At 34.7% G+C, this 20,341-nt stretch overlaps 1 protein-coding gene across 1 annotated transcript; it reads right to left on the reverse strand.

The window, feature by feature from the left end:
- Positions 1 to 515: 515 nt before the first annotated feature.
- LOC145085378 (pleiotropic drug resistance protein 1-like) lies at positions 516 to 10,938 on the reverse strand. The gene is made up of 20 exons (XM_079023511.1): positions 10,227 to 10,938; positions 8,431 to 8,551; positions 7,991 to 8,079; positions 7,805 to 7,889; positions 5,904 to 6,063; positions 5,744 to 5,820; positions 5,614 to 5,667; positions 4,991 to 5,383; positions 4,624 to 4,905; positions 4,011 to 4,327; positions 3,768 to 3,928; positions 3,581 to 3,684; positions 3,346 to 3,496; positions 3,080 to 3,255; positions 2,648 to 2,980; positions 2,277 to 2,567; positions 1,735 to 2,180; positions 1,487 to 1,658; positions 1,134 to 1,388; positions 516 to 1,040 (listed from the first exon to the last, which is right to left on the reverse strand). The coding sequence occupies exons 1-20, from the start codon at positions 10,595 to 10,597 to the stop codon at positions 783 to 785; spliced, it is 4,296 nt and encodes a 1,431-aa protein (XP_078879637.1). The 5' UTR covers positions 10,598 to 10,938; the 3' UTR covers positions 516 to 782.
- Between the last annotated feature and the right edge of the window lie 9,403 nt (positions 10,939 to 20,341).

Genomic DNA, 20,341 nt, shown 5'->3' on the forward strand with positions numbered 1-20,341 from the left:
GAATTTAGATATTAACAATGACATAAGTGTTATTTATTGATTTCTTATCCATGAAAAGATTTAGAATTTGACATATTACATGTTTGTTTCTTTAAACTTTTTTTTGCTATTTTCTATTGTCTGTTTTTTTAACTGTTTTTGGTTTATTTTTTCTTAACTTTTTTTAATATATTTTTAGATGTCTGAAACGAATGAATATATTGAAGATGAGACGATTAACCTTGAAAGCCTAACCAATGATCCAGTATCGGTAGTAAATGAGACACAACCTGAAAAGTACAAACTCGATTACCCAAAACACAAGAACCCGAAATAGGTTGGGTATCGGGTATTATTATTTTGAAGAAAAACCCGAACTACCCGACCCGTTCTACCCGAAAACCCAAAAATTTTACCCGATCAACACCCTAGTTTTCTAATTTTAAATATATACTATAAATTGACTTTTGTAAATTGTAACTTTCTACTGAACTTTGTAGGCATTGTAGAAAAAAAATTGATTGAGTTGTATAGAATATAGAAAAATAATATGACGATCTATTAAACTTCATGAAATTCAATACATTGCGGATGCCATTACCATGCACCTAAAAAGCTCATAGAATCTTCAATATTTGAAAATTTAGAATAATACTTCTTTGGAACATGTAACAAACTTATAATACATACCTTTTACAATAATTTCACACAAGATTTTGTCTCACACAGTTTGTTTACAACTAAAAAAAATAATTAAAAATGCTGTCGTACAAGATTGTTTATCGAAAAGTTTGCTTATCTTTTTATCTTTTTTGGAAATTGAAGGCTCTAATGCAGTAGGCAAAGATGAACCCGAAAAACAGAACCAGTCCAATATGCACTCCGGCGATGGCGGGCAGGAAATCATGCTTGTAACCAAAATACCGACGCAAGTAACCTTTCACTGTCTCACCACTCGTAAGCCTGTCGTCGAAGTCCCCAAACTGAGATATAACCATTCCGTAGAGGGTCCAGGCCAATGGGTTCCCCCAATAGTACCATCTCCACCACACCGGAATCCTCTGTAAAAACGGCAAAAGATCGTATTATATCAGAAGGTGCAAATGCAATTATTGAAGAGTTATAACGAATGTAAACAACAATGAGTAACTTACGGGTCTTGGAATGACGAATCCTGAAAAGACGTTGAAAAGTCCGTAAAACGAGGCAGCGATGATGGCAGCGATGTTGGCATTTGGCGTAATGGCGACCGTCATCATACCGTAATATGTCATGTAGAGTAAAGAGCAGAACTGGAAGAACAAGTACCAGAAGAACTTGGCTGCTGTCCAGTCGAATCCAATCATGGCGTACACTATAATACTATACACTGCACTTTGTGCGAAAACGTATGGGATTTCAACCAGAACCTGCAAAATTTGTAAGAATGTAAGAATATCTGGATTTGAAAATGTAAGTCTCTGTAACGAAGAATTGTATGTGTAATGATGTTAGATTTAGTACGTACCTGAGCTAAGGCGTATGGCAAAGCAGAATACATTCCGGCAGCTCGTTCTCTGTAAAATACAGTGCGTTCGATATCTACAACTGGTTGCACCGCCGATGCGTTTTGGATAGCCAGGAAGAGGGTTGCCGCATAAATTGAACCTATTGCGTTAGTTAACTCCCGTTGGGTGTTCCTGAATATGTTTTGATCAAGATTAGTACAACGAAAGATCGGATTAATTTCATAAATTTAGGGAATTAGGGTTTTACTTTTTGCTACCGAGATCCCAGAACATGGTACCGAACATGACGGCGATGAAGGTGGTGAAGGCAAAACGAACAGCAGTGTAAGGAGGGTTTCTCCAGTAGGACAAACGTTGTTTCCATAAACAAGCCATACATTGAACAAGGAATGACTGCGAGTATTGTGTCGGGAAATACAGATCGTTTGTTCCGGGACGTGGGACGCTTAATTCAGCGATAAGTGCTTTGTTTCTCCTGTAAAGATCCGAGTTCTGGTAGATTTCGGTGAAATCGACCCCTAAAGCCATTTCTTGTGCTGAAGCACTGACCTCCAACATCCATGTCGCAGGGTTATATCCGTCTTTTATCTTACTTATCCCATTAATATCCTCGAAATACTTGATCAACTCACAAGAATGGCGACCGACAGGTCCTACGTATAATTCTTGTCCTCCTCGTTTCATTAAGAACAACTGCAATTAAACCGATTGTTTTATTAATCACTGACCACTACGGAAATACTAATCATTTGTAATAGCCAATTATGTGCACATGACTTTCTTTGTTACCTCATCAAAAGCTTCAAAGATATCGATGCTGGGTTGATGAATGGTGCACACAACTGTTCTTCCTGTGTCGACAGTGTTCCTAACAGTTCTCATGACAATAGCAGCAGCTCGAGCATCAAGTCCTGAAGTTGGCTCATCCATGAAGATTATAGACGGATTGGCTACAAGCTCAACAGCAATAGTCAACCGCTTTCTTTGTTCAGTCGATAGCCCATTGACACCTGGCAACCCGACCAACGCGTCTCTTAATGGGTTCAGCTCCACCAGATCCATAACCTCATCAACAAAACTCTGTGAACAACATCAAATTTTGCCATATGTAAACAAAAACGAATCTTTAAATGTCGACCAATATTGTGATGTACACGAACCTTTCGGGTTTGCTCGTCAACATCTGTAGCCAGCCTTAGCCAGGCAGAATAAAGCAAAGACTCGTAAACGGTCACTTGAGGCGAGTGGATGTCGTTTTGCTCACAGTAACCAGAAATTCGGGCAAAAGTTTCTTGTTTCTTTGGATAACCGGAAATCCTAACATCACCTTCAATATAACCACCGGTTTTTCTTCCAGCCAAAACATCCATCAGAGTTGTTTTTCCAGCACCACTGACTCCCATCAGAGCTGTAAGAACACCAGGTCGGAAAGCTCCACTCACACCTTTAAGCAGCAGTAATCTGTCTTCACTCACCCCTTGCTCTTTCATTTCCTACAACATTTATCATCATCATCATCATATTAGTTTATTAACACAATCACATTTCACTCAAAACGATTTTCTGAGTGTTGATAGTAAAGGGTTTTCTACCTGTGGCATATCAACAGAGTATTTGACATCATTAAAGGTCATTGAATGTGGTTCAAATGGAAGGATCATTCCTTTCTTCTTGGTGTGAGTGGCATCATCTCCTGTTGTCATGGCTGACAATTCAACTTCTGTGTCATTATCAGCATGTGCTGCATTGGACTGACTTTTCCCGAATGCTGCAGGGTTTAAAAAATGTTACAAAATGAAGCATTTTTATTATAAATAGTACTCTCTGAAAATGGAAAATCAAAGATGGAGATACTCACGGCCAAGGATAGCCAGAGACAAAGCAAAACACAAGTTCAAGACAAGAATGAATCCCAACAAGGCCGCGATTGAAATCCAGTACCAATAAGCTTCCGCATAGAACCCTCCAGATGTGATAATAATTTTTCCTAATGTGGTGCCATTCAATGGCTATAACACCAAAAACATTTATAAAAACAAGCCTCATGATACATCCATATATTAACACATACAAATCATATTTCCTAGACTTACTGCTTTCCATTGATGCCCAAGAAATTCGTTCACAACAATTCCGTTCATGGCGTACATCAGTGGGGATGACCAGTAACCCCACAACCACCATTTCTTTACATCCTCTTCAAAAACAAAAAAAAAATGTTAGTTGACAATAATAAGCAAATCAATGGTCATTTCGGTGCGTTTGTTAAGTAATTATTACCTCTAACAATAACAAAGCCACCCAAAGCAAAGATTAAAAGTAGCGCGAATGAACCAAATGTGTTTGCAACAATCATATTTCGACCCAATGCTCCAATGAACCGAAACATTCCAGAAGACATCTGGTTAACAAGCAACAGAATAAGGTACTGCTTGAAGAATCTGCAAATTAAGCATATGCAAATCAGAAAATATGATTTTACAATATCTAATTGGTATTTTTTTTTAAAATATAGTTACATACCTTGCGATATTAGGATCGAACCCCACTACATAATATGTGAGAATCGTCCAAAGAGCAGCTTCGATAAAAGAAATGGGAATCTTGACGATCCAGGCGGGCAGAGCATAAGACCACGAAGGGTAAAATAGGTAGTCCCTTTGTTTGTAGTATACGGGAAGCTTTGCAATTGTCATTGATATTTCAGACAACCCATTAAAGGTGATCATAATAATACCAAAGAAAAGAGCACCCACATATATCCCCCCATCTTCGGTAGTACGTCTATGCATCTCGGTTCGGAAAAACAGAGTCAAAGTGATGAACGACAACACAAGTAGCTGAAACAAAGCAAAACATCATAAAGTTTGTTAAAAATTTAAGCACTAGACAAACTTTTTTAAGGCTTTTCCTGATGCTGAGGATGTGAAAAGTATTTCCATCTTTCACACAAACGAGTGATTGTTTTTTGTCCTATTGCATGGGTCACATTTGTTGGTGGGACAAAAGATTTTAATTATTTGTCCTATGTGATCCCAGTCCAATGCATGCCAAAAGCATCATAAGGCCGTTTATATTATCATATGGAACAAACAGGGGCCAAAAAGATGTTTTTTTAGCGAAATACTACACTCACTTGGAATAACTTGAAGATATAAATGAAAGAATTTCTCTTCATGAGCAATATTTCTCTATCGACACAAGCCTTCAAGAGCTCCTTTTTATTTAAACCGTATTTTTCGGTTGTAAGCGCAGCAGGGTGGCTTTTTGTTTTGTCATAAATTGTCGTAATATCTTCTCTCATTTTCCTTCCAACATGAAACGATTCGTAAGCCTCAGCAAATTCTTTAGCTGTCACAAACCTATAAGGCTGCTCTCTTCTCATCCAGTATTGCTTTTGATCTTTCTTTGATGTCACCTGTAAACCAAATTTGTTAATAATTATTGAATACAAAAGATCATCATGGTTATAATTAAAATCATCATAATTCGGGTGTGCTTACTTCCTGCAAGAAATCAGCAACCCCTTTCCTCTCGGGGCATTTGAATCCCAAAGATTCGAAAAACTCGAGCACATGTTCACGTGGGCCTTGATACACGATCTTCCCATCAGTCAAGAGAATGATGTCATCGAACAAGTCATATGTTTCGGGTGCCGGCTGAAGGAGAGAAATGACGGCTGTTCCTTCTAGAATGTGTAGCATCTGCTTAAGTGATTTCACGATTTGGAAAGTTGTAGAACTATCCAAACCAGTAGATATCTCGTCCATAAGAAGAACCTTTGATGGTCCCACAATCATTTCACCTGTTGTCACACGCTTCTTTTGGCCACCGGAAATACCCCTTACCATTTGATCCCCAACCATCGTATCAGCACAGATGTCCAACCCCAATAACTATAACATATAATGTTTTATATTAGATCATGAAATGAGGGTAGTGGAGTACTATACGTCCTAATTCTTTTTTGTTTGCATGTATTTATCATTGTGAGCTCACGTTTCATATCTAACCTCCCATTTACCTCATTCATATGTGGTATGTGGGTGGTATTGTTGTTAGATCTCGACCGTTTTCATTCCCATTTTGTTATATGTAATTAACGTAATGTTGTATATTATCTTACCTTGAGAGTATAATCTGTTACCACACTAGCTTCTTGTCCTGCTACTGCTGCAGCCTAAATAATAAGAAAATAATCATAAGATTTCGGTAGTTTTCTCAATAAAAGATATTCTTGGGAACACGTTAATTACCTTCATGTAGATATCGATGTCAGGATCGGGTTTAATATTTGCGTCTTTTTCTCTTCTTGACAACTCTGCCAACATCTCTGTAATTCAACATTATTAACCTTTCGTGAAAAATGATTTATTTTATTTCATATATTGCAACACCATGGGAAATGAAACTAACCGTAACGTGATCCAACCCCTTGGCATCTTGCTGAGAAAGCCAAGGTTTCTCTGACAGTCATTTCTCCAATATGAACATCGTTTTGACTGATATAAGCAGCCGTTCTTTCGGGTACAAACTCATGCAATTCATGCCCGTTATATGTCACCTTTCCCGAGTTCTGCATTTATACATTGTAACTTTAGGATAACATAGAAATCTCAAATTGGTACTTCTAGAGAAGAAGCCATCGACAGGGTCAAAAGGGTAAAACTTAAAAACTTAACTAAACGTAAAATTAAGGATCAAAGGATCAACATATTCAAATAATTACAACCAACTAAACCGTTTCATTTAAAAACATGACTATTATGTTAACAATATAGTCTTTATAATCACATTTTATATAATAGTTAGTTATATAATTTTAAACAATACACAAAAGGTATTAGTGAGCCAACCCGAATTGGTACTACCCATCTTGACCCTCGTTATAAATTATCCACGAACATTTTACGAAAGGAGTTTTGACTTTTTTTTGACCATCGAATTCTCAAAATTAATTCGATTTAACCATTCACATTAAATTGGACCATATATAAATTCTGAATTTTGACTCATTTTGCCCCTTACGATCTCATATAGATCGGTTACTTGGTTCCCTGCTTGTGTGACATCATAAATTAGAAACTGAACTTCTAATCATGCAAAATTAGACCTAAAACTCCGACTATTTATTTTTTATATTAAAACTAAACTCGGTTTAAAGTTTTTTTTTTTTTTTAATATTTTTATTATTCTTATAAGTTTACACCAAAACTAATAAATTATGTAAGCATTTATATGTAAATCTATTTATTATAATTTAATAACAAACAACTTATATCGGTTGAAAACGTATATTGTTGTTATTATCATGTATAAATTTATTTAACATTTTTTTTTATATTAAGCCTACCAATTATTTAAAATTGAGTAAATTACATATTTAAGCCCTCGATATATTTATATTTGGAATTTTCGTCCTAACTTTTTTTTCTTTATATTTTTTTTCATTCTTTTGAAGTTATATATTTTTTTCATTTACTTGAATCAAAATAAAAAAAATAGAAAAATCATAAATAACCAAATTATAAAAAATAGAAAAAAAAAACTCAAAAGCCAAAACTTTAATATACTCTAATATATTCACACTTTACATTTTTTTTAAAAAATGTCACAAAAGTTTATCAAAGTAAAACACAAATAAATTAAGAAAATTAAAAAAGTTGAAGAAAAACAAAAATAAAACTTACAACCGAGTTTAGTTTTGACTAAAAAAATAAAAAATAAAAATAAAAATAAACAAACTTAAAACCGAGTATAGTTTTAATTAAAAAAAATAAAAAAATAAAATAATAAAATAAAATTAGAGTTTGGGGTCGAATTTAGCATGATCATAAGTTCATGGTCTAATTTAAGATGTCACGTAGGTAGGAGAACCGGATCACCGGATACAAAAGGTCGTAAGAAGCAAAACGAGTCAAATTTTTTAATGGTTAAATCAAGTTAATTTTAAAACTTCGGTGGTCGAAAAAGTCTTTTAAAAAAAACAACCCAATGACTATTTTACCACCTCTTTTTTCTCCAATGGATTAAAGGACTAAAAGTTGCTGAAAATGTTTTCAAATGCTTACAACTCTCCATCATTTTGTAAATATCTTATTAATTAATACTATAATTATGTAATCATATTTAACCTATTAAATGTTTATAGACTCCAAGAAAATAGACAAAAACATGTTTGTCGTTTCTTTTTTTGAGCGGTAGGAGACAAAATAAAATGTTTGTTAGTCAAACTAATGCAACCCAATCCACTTTAACATGTTACCACCAACTTGACTAATCCACCCATTTTGAAACCTTGAGGATTGAAAAAATACCTTAAGCTCCTTTGCGAGCTTCCCACCCAAGGCTAACAAGAGCGTTGTCTTCCCCGAGCTTGGAGGACCCAAAAGTAATGTCATTCTACAAACACATTTACATCAAATTAATTTTGAGTACAAAAATTGGATCTTGATACTAATAAAACAATCAAAAGACAACCAAATTCTTCATTCTAATCTCACCTGCTAGGTTTAACAACACCACTAACATCATCAAGGATAGTTATATGCTTTTTCGAATTCGGAAGTAGATGGAACATGCTCAAGAACCCCTACAGAACATAAACATAAACCAGAATTAGGTAAGATTTTGAAATTTGTAGAAAGTATTTGTGCATTTTGAGTGTAGGAATAATAGTTTACAATCTGGTTTTAACTTTGCAAAAGTTTCGTTTAGGGTAATACGGACAAAGCTGGTTAAAATTACGGTCCATATTAACATGAACTTTTTTGTGTAAAGTTCAATCCTTTTCTAGGCGATTTTCAATATTACTGACCAAATTAAAAATTCGATAAAATTCGTTGTTAGTTTTTATTTACAGTTACCGTGTAAATAAAATGAATATTAAATTTGGAAAACTACAATAAAAAAATGAAACATTTTTTTGATTCGTGTTGCTTACCTCAAAAAAATCAATGTGAAAGTTAATGAAACTTGGTAAAGCTCTGCTGCCTGTGTTAACATCTGCCTCCACGGTCAAATGTTCAAATTTGACTTCAATTGTTGGCAAATCAATCCCAACCCTATAATATTATATATCAAAAATTAGTTTACTAGTTATTTATAAAATTTTAAATATTAGAAGTCACAAGATGAAAAAGGCGAAATAATAATTGAGGCACCGGAAAGTGAGCTATAGGAATGAAACAAAATAAATAAATAATAAAAGTACGGTTAAGGGGATCATTTGTTTTTAATTTTTGGAAAGAATAGTCCATAATACACCCATGTCAAACATCCTTTTAAATTATATATTTGATCCTTCGTTTTTAATTTTTGGAATATAATAGCTAATATATTTATCAAAACAAAGTCTTTAATGCATGTTATGGTCAAGATTAACTATTAATACATCAACGGTTCGAATCACTTCACGGATCAATTTAACTGTAGATATACACGGTGAACGTTTCAAAGTCAGCCAACCCTATATTTTCAAGATTGGATTGTATCTTATAATATTTTTATAATCATAACTTTATAAAAGTAATTAATAAATTTATTTTTAAAAGAACCCACCCCATTACCACTTAAAAGTTCGTTATCTTTGACTGAACGTAATTTTGATCCATTTATCTACAATAGTTGATTTATGTTGTATTTTAATGTGTTTATCAAATGAATGAAATAAATATGACAAATTGTATAAAAATACTAAGTTTATATAAATTCTTGATCATTTTTTCTCAATTAAGTCACTAAATTTATAACTTTTTTACAAGGTTATCAATCAATTTATTTGCTTCAAGTGTCATTTATTATGTAAACAAAAAACTGATGTAACTTTTACATTTGATCCTAGTTTAGAAACATTTTTGTTAAATTAAACCTTTATATAGATATGTACTCAATTCCCTTTATTTCTCCTTTTTTTTCTTCTTTCGAAACATCACGATTTTGTGTAATGACTTCACAAGGTCGTTCAATCTCAGAGTGGTGTAAGCAAGACAAAAAAAACTTTTCTTGAGGAGATGTTAATAACATTTTTTGCCTTTATTATACCACTCTGGGTTGATGAACCACATGAGCGACTTTGAAAAACCATTGAATAAAATCGTGATGCTTAAGAGAAAAACAAAATAAATAAATAAAGGAAAATAGGTACAAATCTACTTAAAAGTTCAATCTAACTCAAAATGTTTGCTAACTAAATCATACCTGGAAGTGACATTAATTGTTTGTCTAATCAACATGTGAGAAACATGAAACATCTAAAGTAAATCAATTGATTAGTTAAATTTACAATAAAATTATAAACTCGGTGACTTAATTAAGGAAAAAATAAACACGATGTTAAAATCTAAATTTTATATAAATTTAGTATGTTTTATTTAATTTATCCAAACAGATATACATAAGTTAGTTAAAAAGACAAAGGTCGAAAGCAACTCAAACGTACGTTTATATATATAAATGGCTACCACCTTATATTGTTGTAGTAGAAGTAGATTATGATATCAATAATACAATTTTTCTAATTATATCCACAACTTAACCCTTTCGTCAACCAAAATATATACAAATGCTTTAATTCCTTCTCGACTATATTTATTTCAACCACAATGACCATATTTAGTCCAATATTTATAATTTTTAGAAAGAAAAAAAAAAAAACAATTAGAAATGTATTAGACTGTTAATTGTTAAACTCATTTCGACATTTTTTTTTTTTTTTTTGATAAAGAGATCGAGCATTACCGGTCAATTCTGTGCCTGAGCTTCAACAAGAACTTCTCATTATCTTCATCAGCCACCCTCACTAGTCTGTCAAGCAAATGCTGTCTCTGTTCAAATCCAAGATCATTGACATCAACTTCATTAGAAGGTCCTGTTGATCCAAACAGCAAACCTTTCCTTAATCGATCAAAAGTCGGTAGCTTCTCAAGTGAAGCCCATTTAAGAGCCTCTTCATCATCTTCTTCACGAGAAGATCTCGAAAACACATCCATGCCAGAATTCCTCCATACAGAAGTACTTCCAGATCTTAAACTCGATGTTCTTCCACTCGTTGCCCTTAAACTCGCTAACCTTATACTACTACTAGCTTTATATATATCACCCCCATCCATTTTCACCACGAAATCAACTAACCCCAATCAAAACCCCTCAACTTTTGCAAAAACGACACAATATGTTTGATCCCTTGAAAGAAAAAAAGCTAAAAAACTTTGTGGGTGTTTCAAGAAACCCTTGAATCACCTCAAAATCGATAAGGGCATTGAGCTTTCAAATTCCTCAAAAACGACTGAAATCGAAATGGGTATAGAGAAATCGTGGAGAAAAGCATGGACTTATGTGAAATGAAAATGGCGGTTTAGCGTTTTTACAGTCGGGTGTTGGAAGAACTGTTTGGAGGCTTGAATGCTTGATTATGGATGCAAAGAAATAAAGGATTGTTTATATATATATATAAGGGAACGCGAATGGTGTACATGAGAATTAAATCATTAAGTTGTATTTATTAATAAAGCTAATCTCGTGATTGACAATATCATATGAGGTATAAATGACCGGCCAATATTATAAGTCGGAACATATTTAAAAAGCCAACATCAAAATACAAAAAAAAAAAAAGGGGGTAAATTACACGGATGGTCCTGTGGTTTAAGTTAGTCTTCATGGTTGGTCCCTAACAATTATTTTTCATTCGAACCATCCTTATTGTTTGCTTTTGTTGGGCATCTGGTCCCTGATCGATATAGAAAGACAGTTATACCCTTCTTATTTTATTTTTACTTTATTTTTATAATAAAATATAATACAAATATGGCCCACCCTTACCCCTTATTTCTTCCATTTTTTCCGTCTTTCTTCTTAAACATCAAAACCTCAAATATGATCAAATCTTTAACTCAAATCCTCTGCCAGTAATAAAATCCAGACTAATCCATTCAAACCTAAACATTAAACAAATCAAATATATAAAGACAAATTAAAGCAGCATCAAATCAAAATTCACAAATGTTTTTCGAAACCAAAAAAATGATAGCCACTTGCGTTTTAATGCCAAACAATTAGAAGCATTCTTGGGTTTCTTTTAAGGATGTTTCTGTTTCACATCCTAAAATACAAAGTCGATGATCTTTTAAGAACCTACAACTCAATCCAAAGGAACTTATTCCCAAATCCATGTGTTTTAGTTTAAAGATGATTAAGAGAAGCTTTCTCGATGTTTTAGTGTTTTTAACTCAGTAAGGAGAATCCCCATTTCAAAGATTCAATATTGACTTTCAATGTATTCACATCCAACGATGAACCAAAACCAGACAGAAATCACCAAATTATTCTTGCGTAAGGCAAAATTGTTCCAGAACTAAACCAAATCAGTACCAGATTTTCGATGAATGAGGGGTTTACAGGCAGCGGCGACGGCGGAAAAGACGACCGAACCAAAAGGGGGTGGCGAAGATCTATCTGAAAAAGGGAACCAGGTAGGTCAAACACATTTTTTGACAGAATCGTGTCCAAGTCAACTTGATTAGGATTCAAATGAGAAGAATTCAAAGCTATTGCATTAGATGTTTATATAAGTGATTGATTTCTTGAATGGATTTGATTTCTTGAATGGTTTTAATCTCTTGAATTGATTTTTGAGTTTGTTTTAAGGATTTCTGTAACATACACGTTCAGTTATCGTGTATTGTAAATTATAAAAGTGAATAATATTACAAAATATTATGTGAATTTTAATGTTGAGTTCTAACAGATCGTTTTTACTAGAAATGAAGTAAAACTATGCTTAGAATCATTCAGAAAGTATTGGAAGTCTTATGAGATTCCAATCAAATGTCAAATGGTGAAATTTAACGAAAATATAAAATTTGAAATAAGTAAAATTTTATTATTGAAAGTTGTAGATAATCTCGTTAGAAACATTTAGGCGAAAACCTCATCGAAATCCGAGTTATAACGAAGAAGTTATGACCAATCGAAGATCCGCGACAAAACCGGCACGGCGCCGAATGACGTAAAAAGTGAGTTTTTGATAAACTACTTTTTAGCCTTAGTGATCTAAATGAAAGTCGTAGTATTTGTTAAACCAAGAATTTTCATAAAAAGAACGCCAAAATCTGACTTCGTATGAGGAAGTTATGATTTTTCTAAGTTGCAGCTTAGCAATAGACAGCTAAAAACTCGAATTTTAGATCGAGTGATTTTTAGCCGATACAACCTAAACGAGAATTGAAGGTCTCGTCATTAGTAGTATAACGGTAAAAAGACTGACGAAAACGGACGTCGGATAAAAAAGTTATGAATTTTTAACGGATTTTCCACTCTCGGTTTGTTAAAAATAATAATATTAAAAATAAAATCAAAATTAGCCGAGGAAGTCTAAACGAAAGTTGTAGAATATATTCCCGCCTATGCGTGCATATAAAGAACGTCAAAAACGGAGCCCGTATGCGATAGTTATGGATTTTAGAAGATTTGGGCTCATTTTCTGAGGAATCTCGCAAGGATAAGGTCTGGAATATGCCACGTCATCGGATCCTCGCATGCATACCTCATGCCCGACATGCGTGTCGCTTGCTTATTTGACCGAAAATGTGGTCCAATGGCCTTCCGACGCGCCTCGCTTCTGATTCCGCCCCGTGTCCGAAGTGTTGGACCAATCCGAAGCCGACACGTACCCATCTCGCATCCGAGCCTCGCCCCTTCTGCCATGTGTTTCGAACCTCGTAGCCACCTTCCCCCTTCTTCTTGCTTTGGATCCGAGGCTCGCACCTATATAAAGGGTGCGATACCTCCCGGTTTTTGTTGGAATTTTTGCAACTTTTCACCCCTAATTTCATATTTCTACTACCACTTCCCACGAAGCCCCGATATTATTTTCAACACCCAAAATACGTCTCGAAGTGCCCGAGAAGCCCGAGAAATTTATCTTTTCAGTTTGAAGCTCTACCTTTGTAGAGCCCAGTTTTCAATAAATCTTCCGGTTTTCAACGAAGAAAGTCATATTTAGAGCCAAAGTGTTGCCCAAATTAATATTTTAACCCCAGGTTATTTCACAGTGAGTTTAATATATAGGATCAATTGTGTGTTGTGTGTTATATGTGCTATGTGCTTTTCAGTGTTATTATACTGGGTTATTTTCCCGTGTTATTTTTATTCGCTATTTTTAATAGCAAAGAAATACCTTTGACCATTTGATCAGTGAAAGGACTTAGATTCACATTGGTACTGGTATGTAGCCTCTGGCCATGTAGAACATGTCTCCGTAAGAGAATGATTTCTATTCTATGGTATTGGCAGAAGGTTAGACAGGGCTATAAGCCTGAAATCTACCAAAATGTTAATCCGAAGTTGTATGTCTTTTGTGCCATTTGGGCCAAAGCTTTATTGATGTATATCAAGTATGGAAATTGTTATGTCTCATTGATTGTATATCTTTGAATCAAATCAATGATTGATATGGAAAGTTTGTCACATGATTCACATATGCCCTTGTTGTTCCTTGTTCCTCTTTGCTTCTGCCATATTGAAGTATATATATGGCATAACATTATATTGTATCTATTATTGAACTCACTAAGCGTCACCGCTTACCTTCTCAATGTTTAACAAATTGCAGGAGATAAGCATCCAATATAATTATATATTGATAGAAGATTTTTGAATAGTTTGAAACTATTGTATTGATAGAAGATTTTTGAATAGTTTGAAACTATTGTATTTTGTACTCCCATATGTATAAAAACTATATAATACTGGGAAGTTATGTAATATATATAACACTTTGAAATAGTCGGTTTGTATCTAGTATTTTGTAATTACTTTATCAATATAAAATATTGTTTTTATGAACATGCATGTAGCATATTTCGGAGTAACAATTGTCAAGTACGAAAGTGTGTGTCTTTCAATTTGACCTTCACTTGTAAAACCCTCTAGTCTAGTTGTGAGGTGTATAGCGATCGATCTTCACCATATGAACGATATTGTTTCCGGAAAAAGAAGTGATTTCTGGCAACGAAGGTGGTCGGCGGCGGGGTATAAGGTGATGTCCTATGGAGTCGACAGAAGTTTGAAATTTGGAAGAAAGAATGGAGATGAAGAGGAAAAGGACGAAGGGATGATGACGACTGTATACACTTTTCATTTTATTTAACTTTTTTTTTTTAAATTTGTTTTAATTTATATTTTTTTATAATTTATAATAATAGATAAATAATACAAAATATATATAATAAGGGTAATCTTGTCATTTTATGTCTATAAGGGACCAAACTTGTAAAAAAAGCATACAATAGGGATGGTACGAGTTAAAAACTCTTTATAGGGACCAACCATACAAACTACCCCAAACCACAGGGACCATTCATGTAATTTACCCTAAAAAAAATCAAAATGACCATATTTTTACGATATTGTTGTATGTGCAATGTGATCATCCCGAGCTCTTTCCATTCGAACCAAAAGTACCTGAAACATAAACTGAAAATTGTAAGCACAAAGCTTAGTGAGTTTCCCAAAATACCTCATATCATACATACAATGAACCTTGCCCGACAATCATCGGGTCCGCTCGGAACAGATCTGTCAATAATATGCGATGGGCCCCGCCCAACATACTCATCAGGCCCCACCCGGTATACATACAAACACATACAATACATGCAAGAGTCACAAAAACAACTAACATACTATAACATAATCCAATAGGCCGACATTAGCACCTTCGACCCGCAAATATCGTGAGGAGACTCACCTCACAAAGCAACTCAAAAGTCAATACGTCCTCAAAATCCCACAACCGGTGCTAAATGCCACCTAGATAATCACACAAGACAAAACCTTAATCTACCATTTAGGACTTTAAAAGCTGAGCCAAAATCCACAAGTTAAAAGTCAACCCTCAAAGTCAACGGTCAAAGTCAACAGTCAATGTTGACTCCAGGCAACCGCTAAGTCATGGCCTTCCTTGGCCACGTCGTGGCCCGCGTACAACCAAATAGTCAAGGAAATTCCCAGCCGCCACACTATGGTGACCTATGCCAACGTCGTGATAGTTGAGATTCCAAACAACTTAATGCATTAAGTTGTTTTCTTCGATTCAAAGAGCTACAAAGCTTAGATCTGGTCCAAAATGTGGTCTAAAAGGATAAAATTTCCAACTTTATCCATTAGGACCACCCAAAAGGTCCAAAACCTAATTCTCTAAGCCCCAAATGGCTTAATAATGCAATGACTTAACCAATAAGCACTTATTCCACAAATTACAAAGTCCATCTTTTCTAGAAGTGATGATAGCACCAAAACTAACTTAAAAGCTGGTGCTTTATAAACAGGCATTTCCAATGCATGCCTTGAACCCATATTAGGTCAAAATGAGGGTTTATGACCTAAATCTCATGAATGGCTTGAAAACCCAACCAAACTCTAGATCCAAGGCACATTTTATATCAAATGTCCCGGAGATTCATAAAGTTGAAATTTTTATGAGATCTCATCATCCCAACAAGTAAGAACAAAAATTTTATGGGACAAAACTCAATATCTAGCAACCTAGCATAATAAAAATTGAGTCTTGGACACTTACAAAGGTCCAGAAGAGTGCTAAGGTGAAAAATGGAGACTTGCTTGCTTGATCTATGCTTCCTTATTCCTCCTTCTTCCTTCTTTAGCTTCAAAGAACACCAAACTAGCTCAATAATGGAGGAAAGTTATTAGGGTTTTCTTTAGGGCTTGAGGGACTGGTGGAGGCTAAGGATGAGCTAGGGATGTCAAAAACCCCCATGGGACCCTAATCCCGTACGGGACTAAATTTTTAACAAAATCGGGAGCGGGAGCGGGGGCAGAATTAAACCCCGCTTATTTTCGGGACCGGGGTCGGGAGTTGGTATTTCCTTCCCGTACTCCCGCGGGGGCCCCGGTTGTACAATTATGTAAAAAAATATATATTTAATATAAAATACATATACAAAATAGATTTTCTAATTTTAGGTTTAGGTTAGGTTTCACTTTCCCATTTCCAATTAATGGCTATTGAAGAGGTAGTGAATTAATCATATATTTTTGGATATGCAAGTATTTTATATTTGTAATATTGGATTTGTCATATTTTATATTTATAAGATTGTTGGAATTGTCGTTTTGTAATATTGGATTCGTAATGTTGGATTTTTATTTTTTTAGTTTCTAAAAGATTATGTTTTAAACTTTTAAAGTTATTAAAAATAGGCTTTTTAGCCTAAACCAAAGTAGTTGTTTAGCAAAAAAAAAAACCAAATTTTAAGCCTATAAACCGGGGGAACGGAGGCGGGACCGGGGACGATGGAGGTAACCGAGGGCGGGACCGGGGGCTATGTAAACGGGGGAGCCGGGGGCGGGACCAGGAGTGGGGGCAACAACTTATTTCGGGGGTGGGAGAAGGGGCAACTATTTCCACTCCCGTTTGGTCCCGTTGACATCCCTAGGATGAGCGAACCCTAGCCTCCTCATTCCTTTAAATAAGGAACAACATCGGTAAAATAGGGTTTCTCATTAAATAGCTGCCACGTCGTGGCCACAAGATGCCACACCATGGTGGTCATTTAAAACCCATGGTACATCGACCATTACCACGTCACAGGGTACGTATATTAAATTTAAATACCTCCAAGGATCCATATGTTACAATTCTCCCTTACTTGAATCAGACTTCGTCCTTGAAGTCCATTGTTGCAAACAGCTCGGCGTAATGTTCCTTCATCTCGTCCTCGGGCTCTTACGTTCATTCATAACCCTTTCGGTGATGCCATTGCACCTTCACGGGATCCACCACCTTGTTTCGTAGAGTCTTCTTCCTCCTTGTTGGGTTTTGAGCATTCTAACACTCTTATGGTGTACATGCTACCCTATAAACCTTGGATCTATGTTTTCTCTATTATACATGCAAATAAGAACTTTCCAAGGCTTTAATCCTAACTAGCATATTATGAAGCTCTTATACTACAAAGTATTAGTTAGATGACATACATTTTGATGTAACTTGATGTCTTCAAGCTTTAAGAGCTTATCCCCAATTGTGTGGAAGCCTCAAGTGGAATCACAAATCACCAAAACATCTTGGAAGACTTTAGAGAATATGGATACTTGGTTCTCTCTAGTGAAATCGGCTAGCCCTCTTAGTGTACCCACACTAGTGCCAATTTCACCAACCAAGGACATCTTTATATAGTATGGAGACTTGGGTTAAACCCATGACCTTTCATTTCATATGATCCATGGGTTAAACACTCCATGGACTATCCATGAAAGCTTAGCCCAACCTAAATGAACTTGGCCCATTCCATATATATAAGAGTCCATATTTAATTAGTTCATTTTGATCACTTAATTAATTCTAAATTAATTCTTGATCAATACTAATTAAATAATATGATTACATATTAATATATTAGAACTTATAATATATTAATATTAATCATAAATATACTATTCTCAAAAGATTATCCATATAAATTGTGTCGGTGAAGTGCAACCCAAATGGACCATGTCGGGTCGGGTTAAGTACATACCAAATATAGTTATGGACTTAGACATTAATCTAACAGTCTCCCACTTGGATAAGTCTAAAACTATTATTAAGTCTAACTTCAAAACCTAACTGGCAATCGTAGCTCTTAAAGTCGCTGTTGAACTCTGATCTTTGTCAACGAACTTGTCCATTAGATAAGGGATCATATATTCCTCCATTCTAGATATCATATGGACCGAGACATGGATTATAATCATTCTCTCTGTCCATTGGTTGTTTCCCGATTTCCGATTCATGATGACTGACTGATTGAACAAATCAAATCAGTCCTGGCTTGGCCAAGCACTCACATGTGTCATCATTAAATCATTGAGGGGCCATAGATATCGCTTTTATCCCAAAGGTAAAAGGAATGGATAAACTTCGACTCATATGGCTTGTTCTGCTACTTGTTGAATCATACACAAAGGCACGTTTTATAACATCGAGTTACCAATGCGTTTTCGTGCAATCAATATACTATCAACTCATAGTAACAACTCATATCTCTAGGTTTGAAGAATATAAGATATTATCGTCTCATGATCACTCGTGATAAAATCCATGAAGTGATTCAAATGAGCGCGGGTTGAATCCAATACTCAGAACTTATGAGCACTCATGAGTGTTGTAGCACAACTTTGTCCACCAACTTGGACCTCTACAAGCCAACCCATGACAGTACTGATTCATATTTACTTCTAACTATGACCAACTGTGGATGGTTTGAATAACTTAGTCATTCCGGAAGAATAACCTAGTTTATTCTGGAAGTCAAAACATGCAAAGTGAAACACAAGAATAAATGAATCAAATATGGTATCAAGCCCTATGAATATAATAAACATGTTTATTTATCACCATACTGATTACTCATTATTCATTGTTTCGGTTTTATCAACTTTATACTTGAATTAAAAAACATTAGTTGTCCCATGCTCCAAGCATGTACACTATGTTTTTTCTTAAACAATAGTTTTGCCATACACCAAGTATGCACTCTATGTTTGTCTATGATCCTTACTTTGTGAACTCGATCGATTGAACATAACTCCAATGATCATCTTTTCACAGTCCCAAACCCTTACTGCAAATGCAAGAATTCCAAATTCATGCCGTTTACTGAAATCTGTTAGATTCTAAACTTATATGCATTGATCCTCTTGTAATGATTATGCACAAATTCACAAAGACTTGGCAACAATCATTACAGAGTATTCCAAAGGAGATCAATTCCTTGGAAACATCCTTCTTGCATTAAGTTTCCTAATCTTACATATTGAATACTTTCTAACTGTGAAACATTTCCATATTCCATTTTGACTATCACTTCTGAACAGGAGTTGCCTCCTTACAGATTATGTCAATATGGTCCTTCCAATATTAACAGTATACTTCCAACTGTCCTTGAGCAACCAATCTTTGGTAAACCTTAGATTGTCCTCAACAATTGCTTAATCATTTTAGTCATATCCAATTCTAGACCTTTTCCCTTCTTAATGCCCCAGGCATTTGGAAAATTTTAGAAAGGATGAATATAGCACATGTAATCGATCCTATATCCGAAGCATATGGGACACGATTCATGATGTCTCACATAAAGACTAAACCAGTCTTTTGCTATAATATTTCCATTTCTATTTTCCAAGTTCTCATAATTCAGATTATGAAAAGGGATGTCGTAATCATAATCGAATTTTAGAACGCAAATAATGAACCCATATATAGAATTTCCTTATGTTGAGCAATTCCAACATGAAATTCATATATATTCTTGACTAAATACGATTAAAACCTTAATCTAGGCTTTTAGATTTGAGATGAAGTATAATTTCCTCTCCCTTAATTATAGCAAAACAACTTTTTCACAATTGAGACCTTTTGTTTTCTATAATTAACATTGCTAACTTGAAACCTTTATCATAATTATCATGCTCCCACTAACATGATGATTATTAACATAACGCTTATGCTCCCACTAGCTTTGACATGTACTCAGAAATCAGCTGAACTTCTAGGAAAGACAATGCTTTATTGACTTTCTTACCAAAGTTCATATTTCTGATACTAGATTGCCTTGATAAGACTTTATCAAAATTATACACCTCTCTTAGATAGCTCACAAGTGTGTCTAAACAATTTTAGAACTATGAAAAGGGATGTCGTAATCATAGTCTAAATTGTTTAGACCTTTTGCCATTTCTCATAAGTCAATGTTAGTGTGTCGGTTAACCACGCACGCTCCACTAACGACTTTGAAAACTGCAAATATCACAATTGCTATCTACTTAAAATCTACTTAGTGAAAGAGTTT

This window comes from Lactuca serriola, chromosome 1 (genome assembly GCF_051521515.1).
Source record: "Lactuca serriola cultivar US96UC23 chromosome 1, Lser_US96UC23_V15, whole genome shotgun sequence".
Classification (NCBI taxonomy): Eukaryota; Viridiplantae; Streptophyta; class Magnoliopsida; order Asterales; family Asteraceae; genus Lactuca; species Lactuca serriola.